At 38.5% G+C, this 18183-nt stretch overlaps 1 protein-coding gene across 1 annotated transcript; it reads right to left on the bottom strand.

The window, feature by feature from the left end:
* Window positions 1-1385: 1385 nt before the first annotated feature.
* Window positions 1386-16795, bottom strand: LOC118824949 (aryl hydrocarbon receptor-like). Its single transcript, XM_036595438.1, has 10 exons — window positions 16351-16795; window positions 14032-14219; window positions 6412-6518; window positions 6196-6285; window positions 5944-6049; window positions 5729-5835; window positions 3805-4007; window positions 3187-3296; window positions 2920-3061; window positions 1386-2834 (listed from the first exon to the last, which is right to left on the bottom strand). Exons 1-10 carry the CDS (start codon window positions 16407-16409, stop codon window positions 1547-1549), a joined length of 2400 nt encoding a protein of 799 aa, XP_036451331.1. The 5' UTR covers window positions 16410-16795; the 3' UTR covers window positions 1386-1546.
* Window positions 16796-18183: the final 1388 nt, after the last annotated feature.

The following is an 18183-nucleotide window of genomic DNA, read 5'->3' as shown; positions in this document are numbered from 1 at the left end:
CTGCATGCTATGGACAAAATACCATATTGCGGGTACATTACTATGTATTGCTTTTACAATTTGACCAGGAATATATTAAAATTACACTGAACCACTGATGTGATGTGGTTAAGGATTGGCTATTAATGGCTGATGATGTTTAACGTTTAAACAACGTTAAACAAGTGTTTCAGAAACATTCAGCTTTGCTGTTGTAATCATGATATACATAATGTATCTGCTTGTGTACACACTCGACTCCTCCAGGCGAATGTTTGAGAACTGTACTGAAGGTCTTGTGCAGGTCAGTTGCCGTGTCAGTCTGACCAGCATTTCAACTCTGGTTTGTTTTAGCACTGTTTAACCCCTTAAAGTTTGAATTACTTGTCAATTCCCACTGCAGGGATGTAGATTATCGCCCATAACCAAAATTGAATGTTTTTAATGTAGAATACTTTGTTTAAGAATATATTTCTCCTGTGAGGGTTGTGGTATGTTCCTTAAGAAGGACGGTGTGACATTAGATAAGGACTTGCTTATGCGCATCTCCAACCTTTCCTACCACACATGCTGGCAGCCTGCACTGTAAACTTAAATTAGTTGACTATGCTATGACACAAACAATAACATTTTGCAAAAATAATTATATATAAATAAATAAAAATAAGAGTTAATTAACAGAAACCAACAGTGCTGGGAAGCTTCTTGGGCACAAGACTCTGTAGGACCAATTAACTGATCTTAACTTTACATTAGTGACTTAAAATTATACAAGACATACTATGTATTACTAGACTTGTACTAGTAATTTTAACAAAGCAAACCAAATAATTAAGCAATTATTATGTTTTACAGTGTGTGGTGCAGGACTTGGAACTGGGTATTTCTATCAGCATATAACTGGTAAGGGACCGTTTGGGAACATTTAGAGTTTAAGCCTGCTTATGTTCTTTAGACTTTTGTCTTACTTAAGCCTTTGCGTGTGAGGTTATGTGTGTAAACGTGTGTAAATCTTTTGAGGTCATTTTCCTCAGTTTTTTATCCATTTTCTTAATTATGTTTCCTTTTTCATGTCCCTGTAATGATGAAAAACATTTTTCTTATAAAATGTTATTATCTATTTTACTTTTAAAACCTTTTTTCAGTTTTTAGAATATATCAGGGCTTATGTATGGGTTTTGGAATTGTGAATCAGAGTATGGAATCACCTCTTGGATTCCCATTAAGTGGAATCTGAATCAGAGTCAGTCCCAACATGTCTGGAATTGAACAGTCCTAGCAATATCGGGTAACAAATGATATACTGTCCAACTGTCATATAAGAGGGTCCATGCAAAGAGGCTTGAATCTGATGCCACGTCACTGTTGTTTCTGTAGGAGAAGAATAAATGACTCCAATGGGTTTCTAATATTCAGACTTTTGAACTGCTGTAATTGTCATATACTTCAATAGAGGCCTTTCAGGATTCGTCTCACAGATATATACGGCTACATGTGGTATCTCTCTAGACATCATTATAGACTGCAATAACATAGTGAATATACTAGGAGAGATAGCTGAAACCGGTCACAGTGGAGGCCCATGGCTGTCCAGCTGTCCTGCTATACTCATCTTAACCATGCAGCTACTGTACAGGCCTTCTAAGCTCTGTGGTGTTGTGGATGTATGAGAACCGTTCTTAGCTTGGTCATGGGAAACTCTGTCCTGCACATTAAATGTTGTATGTGACTGACCCTTCTGTATGTGCTGTGATGCTGTGGGATTATAGCAAAAAGAGTCCTTTTGACCATAACTGAACATCTGAGGATCAACCTGTTGATCTTCCCATGGCTGTGAAATGCTCGGGTCCACTGGATGTTGACTTTGTGACATGGGATTTTCTTTACTGCTTTGAAAAACATTTGATAAGCCAAAATCTGTGAATTGAGATCTCCGTGAAGAACGTAGATTCAAGGTATTTGTGGATTCAGGCTGAGGATGAAATGGAAGTTGGAAACTAACAGTGGCAGGACTAGAACCACAGCTGATGCCCTCACCCAGACTTCTTGAGTGCAGTGGATCCAGAAACCCATGAGAGTCATTCATGCTTCTCCTATTCAATGTACTTTGGTCTTCAAACCTGTAAGCACCTGGTTTTGAATTTGTGAACCTGCCTGAACATCTGAACGTTTGATGGACCTTCATGGGTTTTTCAGGCAACATACAGGTTTGATGCAGCTCCATAGGGTCACTTTGAGAAACACCTGAAGTTGCGTCTTTCCACTTTTCTGTTTCCTGATGTTTGGTCTGCTTATAGCCGTTCATATTGGTCTCTTTCAACAAAGCCTCTTCTACATACGAGAAAACATCATTAGCCAGAATGTCATTCAGTTGAGTAGGTTCATCTCCTTTTTCTAGATGTATCCCCAATAAGGCATCCTCCCATTCCTTCAGCTGCATCTGGTCCACCTCCAGCTTCTTCAGAGCTCCCTCTGCACTTTCCTTCCCCAGGATCTTTTCTAGGGACTTCAGCATGGAGTCCTGATTAAAGCTGGGCTCCAGAGAGTCCATCCTCCAGCCATCAGTAGGGACACTGAGAAGGGCATGACTGTCCATGAAGGCCTGGTCCAGAGGGCAGTGGATTTCCGGCTCTGGTGGATGGATGTAGACAGAATGGTCCTGTCTGAGTAAGGAACCCAGCAATGAGTCAGGGTCCAGGTCCTTCTGTTGCGCAGATCTCCTCCTCTTTGTGGATCTGGGTAAACTGTTCTGCATTTCTGGCACCTCCAAACTTTCATACAGGACGGCCTCTCCTGCAAAGCTGAAGGGAAGCTGCAGTCGTCTTTGACGTAGATGCTCCTCACCTTCTTCATTTCTGGACAGATGGGACAATTCATTAAAATATGCTTATGGCACTGATAATGGCACATGGATTCTTTCAAATTTTAATGACCACTCACGTTAAGGGTTTCTGCCGAGCTATTATGAACTCAGGCTTCTCTCCCTGGAACACCACTCTGGCATTGGCCTGAACCCAGACCCACACTCCGTTCTTAGTCAGGAGCCTGAAGACGGTGAATCCACTTTCTCCAGTCTTTATCACTAACAGAAAGAAACAGAATATCAGTTTCTTCAGTGCCCTGTACAACAGTAAGGAGGCATACATTGACTTGCAAACGAATGCGCACATTTTCATTTTTAAGTTATTATTAAAAAAGGCACTATACTTCTTAGGTGATTGTCTGCACAGTGCATCATATCAGCAGCGTGAATGAACTGGTAGCCAGACCTTCTCGTGCACAATTCCATTTCTGTATAGCCCAAAACCATCTTCCCCCTTAGAGCAGAAATACAGAAGACGATTAAAACATTGCAAAAAGCCTTTCTTAAAATGAAATACGACATGTTAAAAGTCAAAAATAAACTTTCACAAGCACAGGTATCATCACTGGGTTCCACCTGGTGGTGGAAGTTTAATCTTAGTCACGAGTTCTTAATCCGGGGGTCGCAAACACCTTAGGGGCTCTGGGGGGTAGCAAGAGTGGAGCCTTATATATATACTTTATAAAACACAGAGAAAAATAGAGACAAGTGGCTTGTGGCTGGCGAAAAAGCCAGAGAAGTGATCAAGTGGCATAGCTGTCACAGTGATCACAGGGATCAGATGTTAAAAGTGTAAACAGGGCTATGAACTTATTACACTTACTGTCTCGATTCAATACACTTACTGTTTTTTTGCAGTCAACATTCTTTTGCTCTCTACAATGAGGCAACGATAAAAAAACAAAGCAAACACATCTTGATAATCAACACAAAACACTCAAAAGTTCTTTCTTATGTTATACCTGGTGTCTATGCTCAGTGGTGCAAAGTCCAGCCTGTGTTTGGTCTGGAAGATGAGGGTCTTGGTCCTGATCTGTAGAATGCCTGGAGGCTGAACAGGGCTGGCGATTGCAAACAGAGCGAGTTGTGAATGAGCTGACGAGCTTCTCTCCACATTGTGGTCTTCTCCATGAAGATATTTCAGCCTCCCCTGAAAATTCAGGGCCTGCATACAAGAAAATGAGCTGAAATAGATAACTGGCTTATGGGGAAATCCTTCTGCAAAAGTCTTAGGCACCTAAGAAGAGTTTTTAAAAATCAAACAAACAATAATGCAGTAAAAAGCAAGATTTTCTTTTTTTCAGAGCTTAGGTTTGGGGCCAAATTTTCCCACAATATCCCCGGCCAAATCCAACACATTTAATTCAGCAAAGCACTGATCGGCTAAAACAGGTCCTGAATGATAACTACAAATAACACTGGGCTGCCACAAGTAGAGGTTTGGAGATGATTATGCAAATAAACACATAAAATCACTACTTATTGGAAAACTAACATGATGTTTGATGTAAATAAACATTGTTGAACTTTCAAAACGTACAGTCCACATTGTGTTCATTGTTTTTGTAATGTCACCAAAACCAGCACATTTACATATTTCCACCTATTTCGCCTACGGCGGTTTAGCCCTGCCTATTCATGCAAATCTAACTTTATCAGATATCTAAAACTTTTGAACAATATTTTGTTACTGTTTATATGATCGGTCAAGAAATGTTTTGGATGTTTTCTTCTATAGTTTTCTGCACTGGAATTATGAGTGTGCTGCATCACAATATCAAACACTTACCCCAAACAACATTGTTAAATAATCTCTTTCGTGGGTGTTTTGGACCATTCTGCAGAATTTGTGTAAACTGCAATCTCACAGTAAATTAAGCAAAAAAAAGTAAACAATTAAACATTCACTTAAGATTAACTGAGATATTAATAAACTAAATATATAGAAAATCATCACTTATGGGGTACTTTCTGTTGGGAGGTTGCCCAAACTCTAACCCTTAAATTTTAACTTAGATAATACTTAAATATAGATTTATAATTTTGAAAAAAAAATGCTGTCCTAAGTTTTCATGTCACTACCGAAACCATTTTATTCCATAGGTGGAGCCTTATTTTAGCCACACTCTCGCATTTTAGAGCAGGAAGTGAGACTGCATCCCTGTCCCTCATAGCCACATGGTCTGAAAATCAGTGTGTAACTTTAAGAATTGTCCCTACTCAACAATTTTTTTTGTGGTTTAATGAAAAATATTATGATTGTATGTGTACAACAAATCTGTGTTTTGCTAGTCATGTACTGGCTAGCATCTTTGAGTTCTGCTCAAAATAAACTAAAATTGTCATTACTAAAACAGTCACTACTGAGACATTTGGTAAACAATAGGCCAGTTGTGTCCAATCTTATCCAAAAAGGGCCAGCTTGGCTGCAGGTTTTCATTCCAAACAAGCACTTGATCAGCTGTTTGAAGACCAAGACCTACTGATTAAACAGTTGAAATCAGTTGTGCTCCTGCCTGTTTGGAATGAAAACCTTCAGCCACACCGGCCCTTTACAGATATGATTCGATACCACTGCGACAGGCCATTCACAAGTCACAAAACCACTGACGGTAAACAAATGCTTGTGTTTTAACGCAGTATGTATGTGCTTAATGGAACAGAGCAGCATCAGAGTGATCCTGGATCAAGAACGAATACAGACGCTCTGATCTTTCTGAACAGCCTCTCCTCGTCCCGGACACAATTGCACCACTCAGCTCCCCCTACACACCGCTTACCGCTCCAGTATGGGTCCCAAAGTGAGTGAGTGTCCCAAAGAGCTGATATAAGGCTAAATGTAAGCTCAACCGGACAACAAACAACCGATTCGACATTAGGTTTTACCAGGAAGCCTGAAGAGTTATCCAAAAGACACCGAAAGCGACAGCAGAAGTTCCTCTCCAGGAAAGCTGAGTTTTCTGGGGGAAGATGCTGAGGACTGTAACTCTGCACTGCAAAGAAAAAATCAGATTGTGTTTAACTGTTCAGTGCATTGCACAACATGACAGAAGGTGTCAATAGAGTCAAGTATGCTGTTGAAAGCATACTGTAGCTCCTACCATCTCCAGTACTCTTTGGGTTGAAGGCAAAGTGCAGCTGGCATCGGAACATAGCGCGGTCATCAATGTGGATCAGCTCATAAATGCTTTGTTGAACAAGGTCTGACTGTGTGAAGAGACCGAGAGGAGCTGGTCAGTCAGCAGGTTAAAGGTCTCATTTGCATACTGTGGCCTTCCGTATTGCAAAGACCAATATCGCAATAACAGTTAACAATAACACATTGTGAAGCCTTATTCTGCTTAAAAACCTACCTGGTGGAAACCCAAGCAGTCTTGTATAGTTGGAGAGGTGTAGAAGATGCAGCCCTCAGTGTTCACCACCAGCACAAAACCATTGAGAGCCTGTGAGGGAAAAGACACAACACAGCCATTTTGATCACTGAGAGCCAGGGCCGTCTGCGTGGACGGATCTCAAAATAGGATTTGTATTGTCTGTTCAAGGAGCGCTGGATGAAGGTCATCAGCTACCTGCAGCAAAAGATCCCCTTCGGAGAAGCTGACCCCATCTATTGAAGTTGCTGTCCTTCCATTGTTATCACAGAATAACGCTTTCCCATCACTGCTCCTCAAAGTTCCTAGTACAAACAAAATCACATCATCTTCAACAAAACATCTGGCTCATTGTTGCTCATTCACTTTAAAAAGAGAAAATGAAACAATGACTTTGAATCAATAAAACTCTATAATATGGACCCAAAGTAGCTCTAGACTGCACATTCATTTTGAAATTAATCGTGGACTAGTGCAGTATTCTGCAGCCCAGGTCTCCACAATAAGGACAGAATATCACGATGCGATTACTTCTATTGCTACTTAATGCAACTGATCATAACAGAGTGGTGAAACCCAAAGTTATTTGGGTCAGGTCCATCATTTTCCTATTAAACAATTCAATAAATACATGAAATATCACATTATACTACAAAACTTTGCAAAAACATTCTTCATATCCGCTGCATCAGAATAAAATTAAGTTATTTATGCCTAAAAACGTCAGGTGGTGTGACCGACCCAGCCATATACATACATAAAGTAAACCTTAAAAGAAATTGATCATAAAAAAAATCAAAACAAAATAGTATGATTACAAAACATTACAACACATTACATAGTAACCACATTGCGATCACAAAGCATTGAGTAATGAACATTACGATTCCGAAACACTTCACAGTTCTGGGTTAGCAGGGTTAGCACAATAAGTAATTTTGAAAAATTGTTAAACTGGGACCAAATCGTAGGTAAATATTGATATTTTCCTCATTTAAATACACAGGGTTTTTTTTACAGTAAGTCCAAAGCATTTTTCCCCCTTTTATACAATGGATCCATTTTTCTTCGTCTTTGTCTTCTTTGTGAGAGTGTTTGATAAAGAAAACATATCAGAGTGAAATTTTCAGTGCATTAAAAATATAATCTGCATTTTCATGCATTAAAATCAACTTGGTGTAAAAAGACCTCACTTGAAACTAACATTAGGATTGAAAACTACTGCCTCTGATGCTGATGCAGGGGGTTCTCACCCCTCTCCTTTCACCCCACATTGCTCACTAGCAGCTCAACAGAGTCACAACATTTTACACACAAAGAGCCAACAGTGTCACGGTTAATTTGAGGAAAATATTTTATTTGCTTATATTAATTAAAAACATCAAAGCTAATTTCCATTCTGCTGGTATAAAGGCCACTAGGGGGCCTGCAGAAAGAACAAAATAAAAAATTCATAATTTAACTGTGTTGTTAGGTATTCATTTCTTCTTGTAGGTCAGTAGAGAGTGCCTAAACAAGTGTTTTAAAAACAGCTTATTTTAAAGCTTGATACTTTTTTAAGAAAAAAAAAATAAAGGAATTGGTATCAACTGATACCCAAGGTTTCAGTATCCCTGTCAGTACTGGATAAAACGTTGTACTGTGCCATCTCTACAGCAACAACAGTTACTCTTCTGAGCTGACAGCATCCACTTCTGAGATACAGTTTAGCCTCATGAGTACCCGTGTTCAGCTCTGGCTTATGAAATACTGTCTAGACTTCTGTAGGCGAGGCTTCAGGGACAGAGAAATCTCAGCACATAACACTCCCTTTGGATGTCAGGTGACGTAGCTCTCCCTGATGAAAACAATGGGCCAGACATAAACAAGACCTGAAAATAACAGCCCAACAGACGACACAAAAAGAACTCCAAGGTGGCTGACCTGAACAAATTTCTGTCTGAAAGCTTCGCTAAAATATATAATTATTTTGCTCGATACCTGGACAGTGAGCTTCATACAGTAGCTGAAGAATTTACCACAAAGGCACCCTTACTGAAATTCAAATCTGAGCTGAAACTGATGTTAACACTTCAGTAGATGAGGTTAGCCTTGCTTAAAGACTGCTAACTGTGACCCTTACCAAAAAAAAAAAAGCTCAGTGTACCTTATAGAGCTTCATGGGTAATTACCATAAGATAACACTGTCTTTCACTTTTCATCGTGGGTAATGGAACAGGTTCTTGCTGGCTATGGAATAACACATTTGTACAGGTATGGAGAAACTATTCTTGAAGGGGATTTCCACTGAGTTTTCAAAATTTCTGCATATTTCAACTGTAAACCGTCATTCAGAATGTTCAGAATGTGGCCTGGCATTGTCATGCAGAAATAAGCAGCGGTGTCCCTGAAAAAGATGGCAATAATATGTTGCTTCAAAATGGGTTCAGTGTTAATGGTGCTTTCACAGAAATTCATGTTACACACTAAAACCCCACCACAACAAAACAGTATCTGGCTTTTGAACTTTATGCTGGTAACAATCTGGATGGCTCTTTTCCTCTTTGCCCCTGAGAACACGGCTTCCATTATTCCGATAAATAATCTGAAATGTTGCCCTGTCAGACCACAGTACCCATTTACACTGTGCACCAGCCCATTTCAGATGAGTTACAGCCTGAGAAGAATCTGAGGGGTTGAAGGTCATGAGCATTCAGTTGTGGTTTCTGGCCTTTTCCTTCACATGCAGAGATTTCTCTGGATTTCCTGAATGTTTTGATGTTGTTATGTGCTGTAGTGGGTGAAATACCTAAAATCCTTGTAATCGCACATTAAGGAATGTTATTTTTAAACTGCTGGATTTTTTGCTTATGCGTTTTTGGTAAAGTGGAGACCCTCAACACATCCTTGCTTCTAAAGGACCAGGCCTTTCATAGATGCTCCTTTTATATCCAAGCATGACTGCGTCACTCTCAGTTTGGACCTGGGCCTGTTGCACTACGTTTTTGGGAAACCCTACTGTTATTGAAGTCAACCTTCATTTTTATCCACTAGCATCTGACTAATTTGTGGAGTGTTACAGAATAGTAAATAGAAAATCATTCAGCAGTGTACAGAAAACATGGCCTAAAGGAACACCAATTATTAGGTATGAATGTTAATGTAATTATAGAATGTGTAGACTTTAAAAAAACTAAAAAGCTAAGAGAGATTCACATTGTCCATGTTTCATTTGTAGGTTCTGCATTCTTTCTGTGAGGTGATCTGCCAGCGAGGCCTAGGGTCTTCATTGTTGTCTAAAACTGGCTAAAGGTTGTGTGTTTACCTGTTGAAAATCATTGATCAATACACAGATAGACAAACAAACAAATAAAATCTCCTTCACACAAATTTTGGTAGACACAGACCTCCTTTACAGAAAAGGTCTGGGTTAAGCCCCTAATGTCATTAGATCGTAGCAATGCCCTTGGACAGGATACCTGCACACTCTCACATATTCGCATACTCAAACTTACCTCCCCATTCAAATCTTTTCTAGAGAAAAATAGGCTTCCTGAAAATAATGAGCAAATTAGCCAACCTGTCTGACAGGTTTTCCCTGAAGGAGAAGGAACTAGAGGCCCTATCCATTTCACACTGTTGGCTCTGCGCTAATGCTGAGCTCCATCAGTGAACTTCCGCCTTCACTATGCATTCCAGCACAGAGGGATTTACCCTCTGGAGACGCAGAGGAGCCAATAAACAAATAGCTTTTAAGATACAGCTTAAATTCAAGGCCTACAAGAGGAACGTGTTTCCTGGCATCAAAAACGTCCAGAGAGCTAAACCAGCAGCGGAACTTAAAGTTACATAATGACATGCAACTTTATGCAACTGGTTTGAAGGGCAGAACTTGTGATTCTATGTCAACTTTCTGATGGACTTAATAAGGTTGCTTACTACAAAAAATACATAATAAAAAATACAGAATAACAAGCAGAACAACAAGCAGCTTTCACATAAGTATCAAAAGAGCCAATTACTACAATGAGGTGATTACCAAAGAGCCAGTGACTTTCACCTGTCATTGGCAGTTACTCTCCAGTTCATCTCAATCGGTTAGCACAAAAAAGGAATGAAAAGTTTGATGTTGTCAAGAACAAGACACTTGGAGGACCATTTTTAAAAAATGTCTGCATAATTCAATCATTGAGATGTAAACAAAGTCATTTAGAACGGTTTAGTATGAAATTGTTAATACACATCTGATCTATCAGTGAGCTGCCTATACAGCAGAGTTGGCATAGTTTTCTCAGAATGTTTCCAACTTGTAAGGAACAGAGTAATGTATATGTAGCACCACTGATGGGATGAAATAGTGTGCTGTTTAAAAACCTACCAACTGTGATTTCTTTACAGTGGTGGTGTTAAGAATGTTTGCAACCCAAATATGGCCACGTTCTATCTAAAATGACCAGGTAACTTATACGTGTCAAATACATTTTTATATGTAATGTTGATAATAAAATAGAAGTTAATCTAATAAAAGTTTTCTTTCAGGACTATTTTGCTGCACAGCATCCTGCTTGTGCTTCTCCTCCATAAATGTAATGTAACTTTCTCAAAACTACTGTAAAATTTTGCAGGCATCAAGCAATGTATACTTAACCATTTCATGTGATAACTTTCTCTGAGGCAGCTTTTAAAGGCATTAAATGCTTGGGACGTCTGGTTCCTATCACCAGCACTGTGAACAATTCTGAATGTACGTTTTTTACAGAATGGAGCATTTCACACCAAATTTCTCTGAATGGCTTTGTTTACGTCTTAAACATTAAATTCTACAAAAAGTTTGAAAAGAAAAATGGTGGAATTTTCCTTTAAGGTTTGGGATAGAATTAGCAAAATCTATTACAATTTAAAGTTCAGTGGCATTTAATATATATTTAATAAAGGTTATTTAAAGACAAGGTGAGCATCTACATGCAGTGGGCACGAACAAGCAGAAACGTCATTGCTGCCTAACTAGAGCTTCTCATTTATCTGTCTTATAAAATTCGATGACAGAATGCTGCCTACTTAAACAGCTGCCTATGCAGTAGTGGCTACTAAGTGACCTCACTAGGTATTAAACTAGGTATAAACTAGGTATCAGGACACATTAATAGTATAACATCCATATTGGACTCTAAATTTTTTTTTATTTATTTAACTGTTTCATGTACTGCACAGCACTACATCAAATTGAAAAGAGATTCTCATGGATTCTTAACATCATCGAACTTAAAATCTCCCAACAACAAACCATTAGTATTATTTAGTTAGTATTATTCGGACAGGATTAGTCTTAAATGGTGTTATTTTCACTGGTGTTTCTCTGTGATTTAGGCCCATCCAAATCTGCCTTGTTAGTCATTTTTATGGACTGTATGCTCCCCTCATCAGTAAGGATACTGGATACCCGCTATAAAACAAACCGTAGAAATGACTCCAGGTAATATTAATCCCATGTGACTTATCATGTTGGTAAATATTCCGTAAGAAGTTTTGATTTATTTGTATTCTCTGTGGCCCAAATCATGGTGATATGCATTGTCCTCCTCAAGCGTATGACCTTAGATGTTTAAACATATAAAATGACAAAAAGAAGTTTGATTTTATGCAGTGAGCTAATGACACATTACGTTCACTTACGACAGCTAGGTAGACGGTTAAGGTGAACGTAATTATGAAATTAAATTAAACGTTTGGACGTGTTTCTACCTGTGAGCAGCCTAGCATATTGCACATAGAACATTTTTTGGTGTGACTGTGTAAATTGTGTAGCCTCTCCCACCTCTGTTATTTACAGTGCCACAAATATTGGCACCCCTGGTAAACGTGAGCAAAAGAAGGATGTAAAAAACATTCCTTTGAACTTTCATTTCATTGATTTTGTGGTGTGCTTTGGATCATTGTCCAGCTGAAAGATCCACCCGGTTTAAGCTTCCTGGCTGAGGCACTCAGGTCTTGATTTATTTCTGCTGGTACTTGATGCAGTCTGTGATACCATGTATCTGAATAAATTGTCCAGGGCCTTTGGAAGAAAAACAGCCCCACAGTATCACACATCCACCACCATACTACACAGAGGGGATGAGGTACTTTTCTGCATGGCTATCTTTGTGTCCACACCAAACTCGCCTCTGGTGTTTGCCAAAAACCTCTGTATTCACTCTGTATTTTAGTCTCATATGACCATAGAACACAGTCTCACTGAAAGTTCTAGTGATGTTTGACAAACTGTAGGTGCTTGAGTTTGCTGGGCCCGACAGCAAAGGTTTTCTTCTGGTAACCCCCTCATACAACTTGTGGTTATATAGGTGGTGTTTGGTTGTAGTTTGGGAAGACGTTCTGAGCCCAAGACCTAACTAATTTCTGCAGTTCCCCATCTGTGATCCTTGGAGATTCTTTGTCCACTCAAACCATCCTCCTCACTATGAGTTGGGGTCAGTGTAGACATACGTCCTCTTTCCGGCAGATTCTTAACATCTTTTTTTTTAAACTGAGAGTGGAAATGGGCATTTTCAACTGTTTTGGTATTTTCTAGTAACCATTTCCTGATTTGTGCACCTCAACAACCTTTTGTCATACATCATTGCTATTTTCTCTATAAACATATCGCAAATAGACTGGATATTGTACACCCTGGTACACATTTAGGCACTGCTTTCACTCTAAATGTTTTTTTTTCAGGTCAAGTGGGACAGAAATTTAAAACGAGCCAGCTTCTCCTGTTAAAGAGCAAATAATGTTATTTCTGTTGCAACTTTGGCTAATAGTAAGTAATGAAAATATGCTAGTGTGGTGCACCTCTAAATTTTTACACTTTTGATTCTTTATTCATTTAAAGCTGCACTATGTACGATTTGGGGATTTGGAGACCTCTCTGGTGTAAAAACGTAATTGCACACAACATGCAGAAGCATATTCAAAGAGAAACTTGGTGAAGGATGTGTTTTCCAATGATATAAATGAAATATCTATTACTGCCATCATATTTTCATTAGTATAATGTTAATTTGCATTTGAGGGCTAAACATCAAGCCAGACCTTCTTTTTAAGCCTGTGTGTGAGACGTTACTACGTAGAAACGTATGATGTGAAAAAACTCCTGTGAGATCTGAAAAAATCCCTCTGACTATTAAATGACTATTTCAGGCGTTACAAGGTGATGCATACTTTTTTCTTCTCCTGACTCAGTAATGAAACTTTGTTAAATTCTTCAAATATTTTGCATAGTGCAGCTTTAAAACTAAAATGATGTTGCCAGTGCCCACTGGCAGAATTAGCAGAAAGGTATAATCCATTTGTTTTAAACATGGTGTTGAATACTAGGCTATGCAGCATTTTCCCGTCTCACTTTCCAGTCAGGACACGTTAAACGAGGTCATATTTAAATAATATTTTTAGTCATTTGATTTATTTTGCATTTGAAGAGTTCTATATTGATAAAAAAAAATAAAAATTCAACAATAACAAAAAACACTGGGTGTTCAGACAATAAGAAGTGTTTAAATTTTTTTGCCTTCTATTGTTTTGGTATCGAGCACTGTGATACTACACTACTACATAATACTGGTATCAGTATTAAAGTCAAAATTCTGGTATTTGTTACAATCCTATTATACACATTGAGTTACTTAATTGATGCTTTTGACAAATCAGATAATTTCTCCACAGCAGAGCCTCTCCTCATGAGAAAGACAGCAGCCAGAGTGGCAAAAGTAGAACCAATGATATTATGAACTTCATTAAGCTCATGACTGCAGAGCGACCACCAACTAATACAACATTACTCCACAATTCTTTTCAACTTACCTTGGAGAAACTTCTTGACTTTAAGGTAACCCACACTGAGACGGAGGATGGACAGCTTGTCTAAGCGTCCTCTCACATCCTCGGAGAAGGGCAACAGTGCCGTCAGCTTGTCCAGCTCCCCATTTAGCCGATTCCGGTGGCGCTTAGAGGGGGTTGACTTTGCATCATCATGGTTCACAGCATTAAGTCTGCAACAAAAGGAATTGAACCAGAGGTCAACAATTACAGCCTTGGAAGGCCAAACACATTTTGATGATTTTCCTGCTCAAACTTCCCTGATTCAATATTTTAGGGCTCAGCTTCGCAAAAGCATTTAGCAGTAAGATCATCTCAAACGGCAGGAGGGAAAGTTCAATGTGATGCTCGCTCCACAACGTAAGATTCATCTTTGTCCTAGGATGCTTTCTGGAAACCCAACTCAGTTAATTAGCAGGTTTAGTAGGTTTGAGCAGAGAGATCATCAGAGATTTGACAATACCCCCTTTTTTTGATGGGTATCGGCTGATACTTATCTGATATTTTGTTCTTGAACTAGTAAGCCATAAAATGAACTAATGATTTTTAATTTAAGTACTTCACTTTAGATTAACATCCAATTACTCACTCTTATATCCTACAGAAAAGAGTACCTCGCTAACAACATAGCATCACATAATGTGACTGATTGGTATTGAGATTTTTCTGCTGATATCAACCCACTATCGAGACACTTTGATAAATGATCTACCATCTCTAGAAGTCACCAAACTGTGCAGGAGCTCAGCTTGCCAGGACCAGAACTCAATGCTTCTTAGTGACACTAATAGATCAGTGGCTTTCAGGTTAAATGTCTAAAAAAGCAATCTTGGTATGGCTTATGGCCTGTACAACACCTAGATTTTCCAAGGACAATAAGCTCATCAGTAAAGGACGAATACTAAGTGGATGGTCTTTCATCTGGTGAATTAAGAGGACTTATATTAGCTTAAAGCAATATTCCTAATATGACTTTTACCAGAAACTGTACTCACATATCACAGCCCATAGTCACATTTAAGCCGGGGTGGGCAACGTAATAATATTCTATCTTATTGTTACAAATTAAATATGTCAATAGTTTTTTCTAGGCCTATTGTGGATACTGTCAGTATTGAACACTGAACAACTGCAAGTTTCATTACAATAAGAGTCCCATGTAATTGTATGTGGTGCATTGCAGTACGTGATCTGTTACACATCAAATCTGGTAGTGTTTTTGTAGCACCACTGGCGCATTCTGTCAGTTTTTACTTATCAAACATCAGAAAAACTGAATATTGTGGTACTTTTCATAAGTAGTGAAACTGTCTTTAAGTATCTTGATATTGTATTTTGCTATATCTAAGCAATGTGTCTTATTGTTTGTGGTGAAAAGGGTCTTTATAAATGCGTTAAATTACAACCCAGACAGAATAACTTTTCTGAAGCAGGTTTGAACATGTCTCTGTAAAGGGGGGAGAGAGAGAGAGAGAGAGGGAGGGAGAAACAGAGAGACAGAGAGAGAGAGAGAGAGAGAGAGAGAGAGAGAGAGAGAGAGAGAGAGAGAGAGAGAGAGAGAGAGAGGGGAGAGAGAGAGAGAATTTCTTCTAGTCATTAAACATTTATATGACAGATTTACTGCTTAAAATGTCAAAAATGTAGCCCAACCTATCTGATGGAAATAGCCTATCATCTTTATGTTAGCTACACACTTAAATAGATGGTTCTTCAAGGGTTCTTTTGTAAAGGGAATGGTTCTATTTCATGCTGTTGTCTATATAGCACCAAAAATGGTTCTTCTATTGCTATGATGTTGAACTTGTAATGGTTCTAAATTTTATGTAACGTTGATAATGGCAAAATAGTGGCAACCCTTTTTACTGCTATCTTGAACCATTTTCAAAAAGGTTCTATTTATAACCATATGCAACACATTCTCCATCAATCTGAGGAACCATTTCACCATGCAAAGAACCATTCAAGCATGAGACGGTTCTATATAGACCTCAAGGTTCTAAACAGAGCCCTTCCCTTTCCTAAAGAACCCTTGTAGAACCATCTTTTTGAAGTGTGTGTTATTAGAGAGATATTTAACCATAATACTCTGCAGGCTGCTCTACTATCCACTTGCCACTTTCTCCTCATGCTGTATGATAGAAAAACACGAAAATGAATAGACACTTTAGCATTGGATATTTTAGCACATTGGATTTGTGTCAAAAACTGCAAAATTTCAAGGACATTAAGAAGGCGGTTTTCAGTTCTGGCAACTTTAGCTTGTCTACTAAACCACACATTAAATATCAGGTGTAAATGACATACATTTTTTGAACGGGTCTCTTTCTTTTCTTCACCGCATACACCCCTCCATTCCCCACCATGACTGACTGACTGACTGTTTCTCCTGCTGGGCTGTTTGAAAAGCGACGTCCACCGAAGCCGGTAAGTTAGGTCGTCCAAAACGTGTTAAGGCACATCCGAGTGTCCTTTGCAGGTCACGTTGGTTTTCATCGTTGGAACAAATCCTTTATCACAGGGACGTTTTCAAGTGCAGTCTTTTTCTGCGAAGCGCGCGCTGTTATTCTTCAGTCAGCGTCTTTGTAAGAGCTTTGTGAGCAGCACCTGATGAAGAAATTGCTAAACGCATCTGGATAGTCCAGGCGAAAGCGAGCATCATCGCTGAGTCGACATAATTGCAAAGATGAGAGCGTATAAGAAAATACGTGGAGTATTCTTATGTTCCTCGCCTGCCTGCGTAGCTTTATTATCGCAGTTGAAGGAAGTTTCACTGGAGCTGAAAGTTGAGTGAGCAGCGGCCTCTAGCGGACGAAATGCGCAGTTACAGTCCGTTATGTTTACCTGTTGCTAAAGTTACAGTTTTATCAGAGGGCGGATTAGCCTAAACCATACTCGCATAAAAGTACTATACAATTCAGTTAAATTAAGTATTACATTAAATAACGACACATGTACAAATAAAATACCTAAAAACAGCTCGAGTAAAAAAAAATACCAGGTCTAAGGACAAGTGAATTCCCTTTAGGACTGCAGTGGAACCTCTTTTAGTCAGTCTATGAGATGAGTGCCTTTGAGTCCACAGCATTCGATACAATGTTTAAAGGAGAAGTCCACCGACTTTTCAAAATTTTCTGCACAATCCAGTTGTTGAGATGTAAACAAAGTAATTCTGAATGGTTTGATATGAAATACTATTATAGAGAAACTTATTGACTCTAATTTCTTTACAGTGGTGATGACAGAAACCAGCGGCCACAATGTCTACAATACAAATTTAGCCATTTTTACTATCCATAATTACCACTGAACCTACACAGTTTTATATGTAATGCTGATGATGGTAAAATAGTGGCAAATCTGAAAAATAGGTTTTCTTTGGGGACTATTTTGCCTTTTAACTCCCTGCATGTGCTGCACTGCCATGAATGGCTTTTACAAATATGCTTTAGACCAAAAGCTTGTCTCTGGCATCTGGCAGCGTATTCATAAGCATTTTTGTGTAAGAACGTGTGAAGCTTTTAGAGGCATTAAATGCCTTAGACGTCTGGTTCTGATTTATTTATGAAGAGATTTTTAAAAATCATTGGAATTCCACTTCTTTTTGGGTTTTTAGCAATATGGGCATTTTTACACACCTGTAGAGACAGTCAGGGAGTTAAAGTTAAGTTCCATCTCAAATATTAATAAATAAAAATCGCTTTAACATCAGATCTTTGCCATGCTCAGATGTGTATCTGTTTCTACATTATGCAAAAGTTTGGACACTCCCTGTCAGATGACGTTTTGTTGATTTTCTAAGATGAAGATAAGTTAACACATCCTCTACAGGGAACAAACTTAAATATGACACTTCTCTTTAAATGTTAACACACAATTTGCTGAGTTTAACAAATTGAAAAAAAAAGAAAACATAGAATATAGTATGTGCCATAACTTTTGCACAGGCCACATTTTATATTTTTTCCCTGATATGTTAAATTCAGCAAATAAATTGTGCATTAAAATGTGCAGAAGATCTCTGTAGAGGATGTGTTAACTTACTTACACTTAGAAAGTCGTTTAACCAAGGGCGCCCTTTTGCATGCAACTGTTTTAAGACATTAAGAAATAATTGTTTGTATAAAATATTATACTATC

Source organism: Colossoma macropomum, unplaced genomic scaffold (genome assembly GCF_904425465.1).
Source record: "Colossoma macropomum unplaced genomic scaffold, Colossoma_macropomum, whole genome shotgun sequence".
Taxonomy (NCBI): Eukaryota; Metazoa; Chordata; class Actinopteri; order Characiformes; family Serrasalmidae; genus Colossoma; species Colossoma macropomum.
This window is presented reverse-complemented; position numbering and strand designations above follow the sequence as displayed.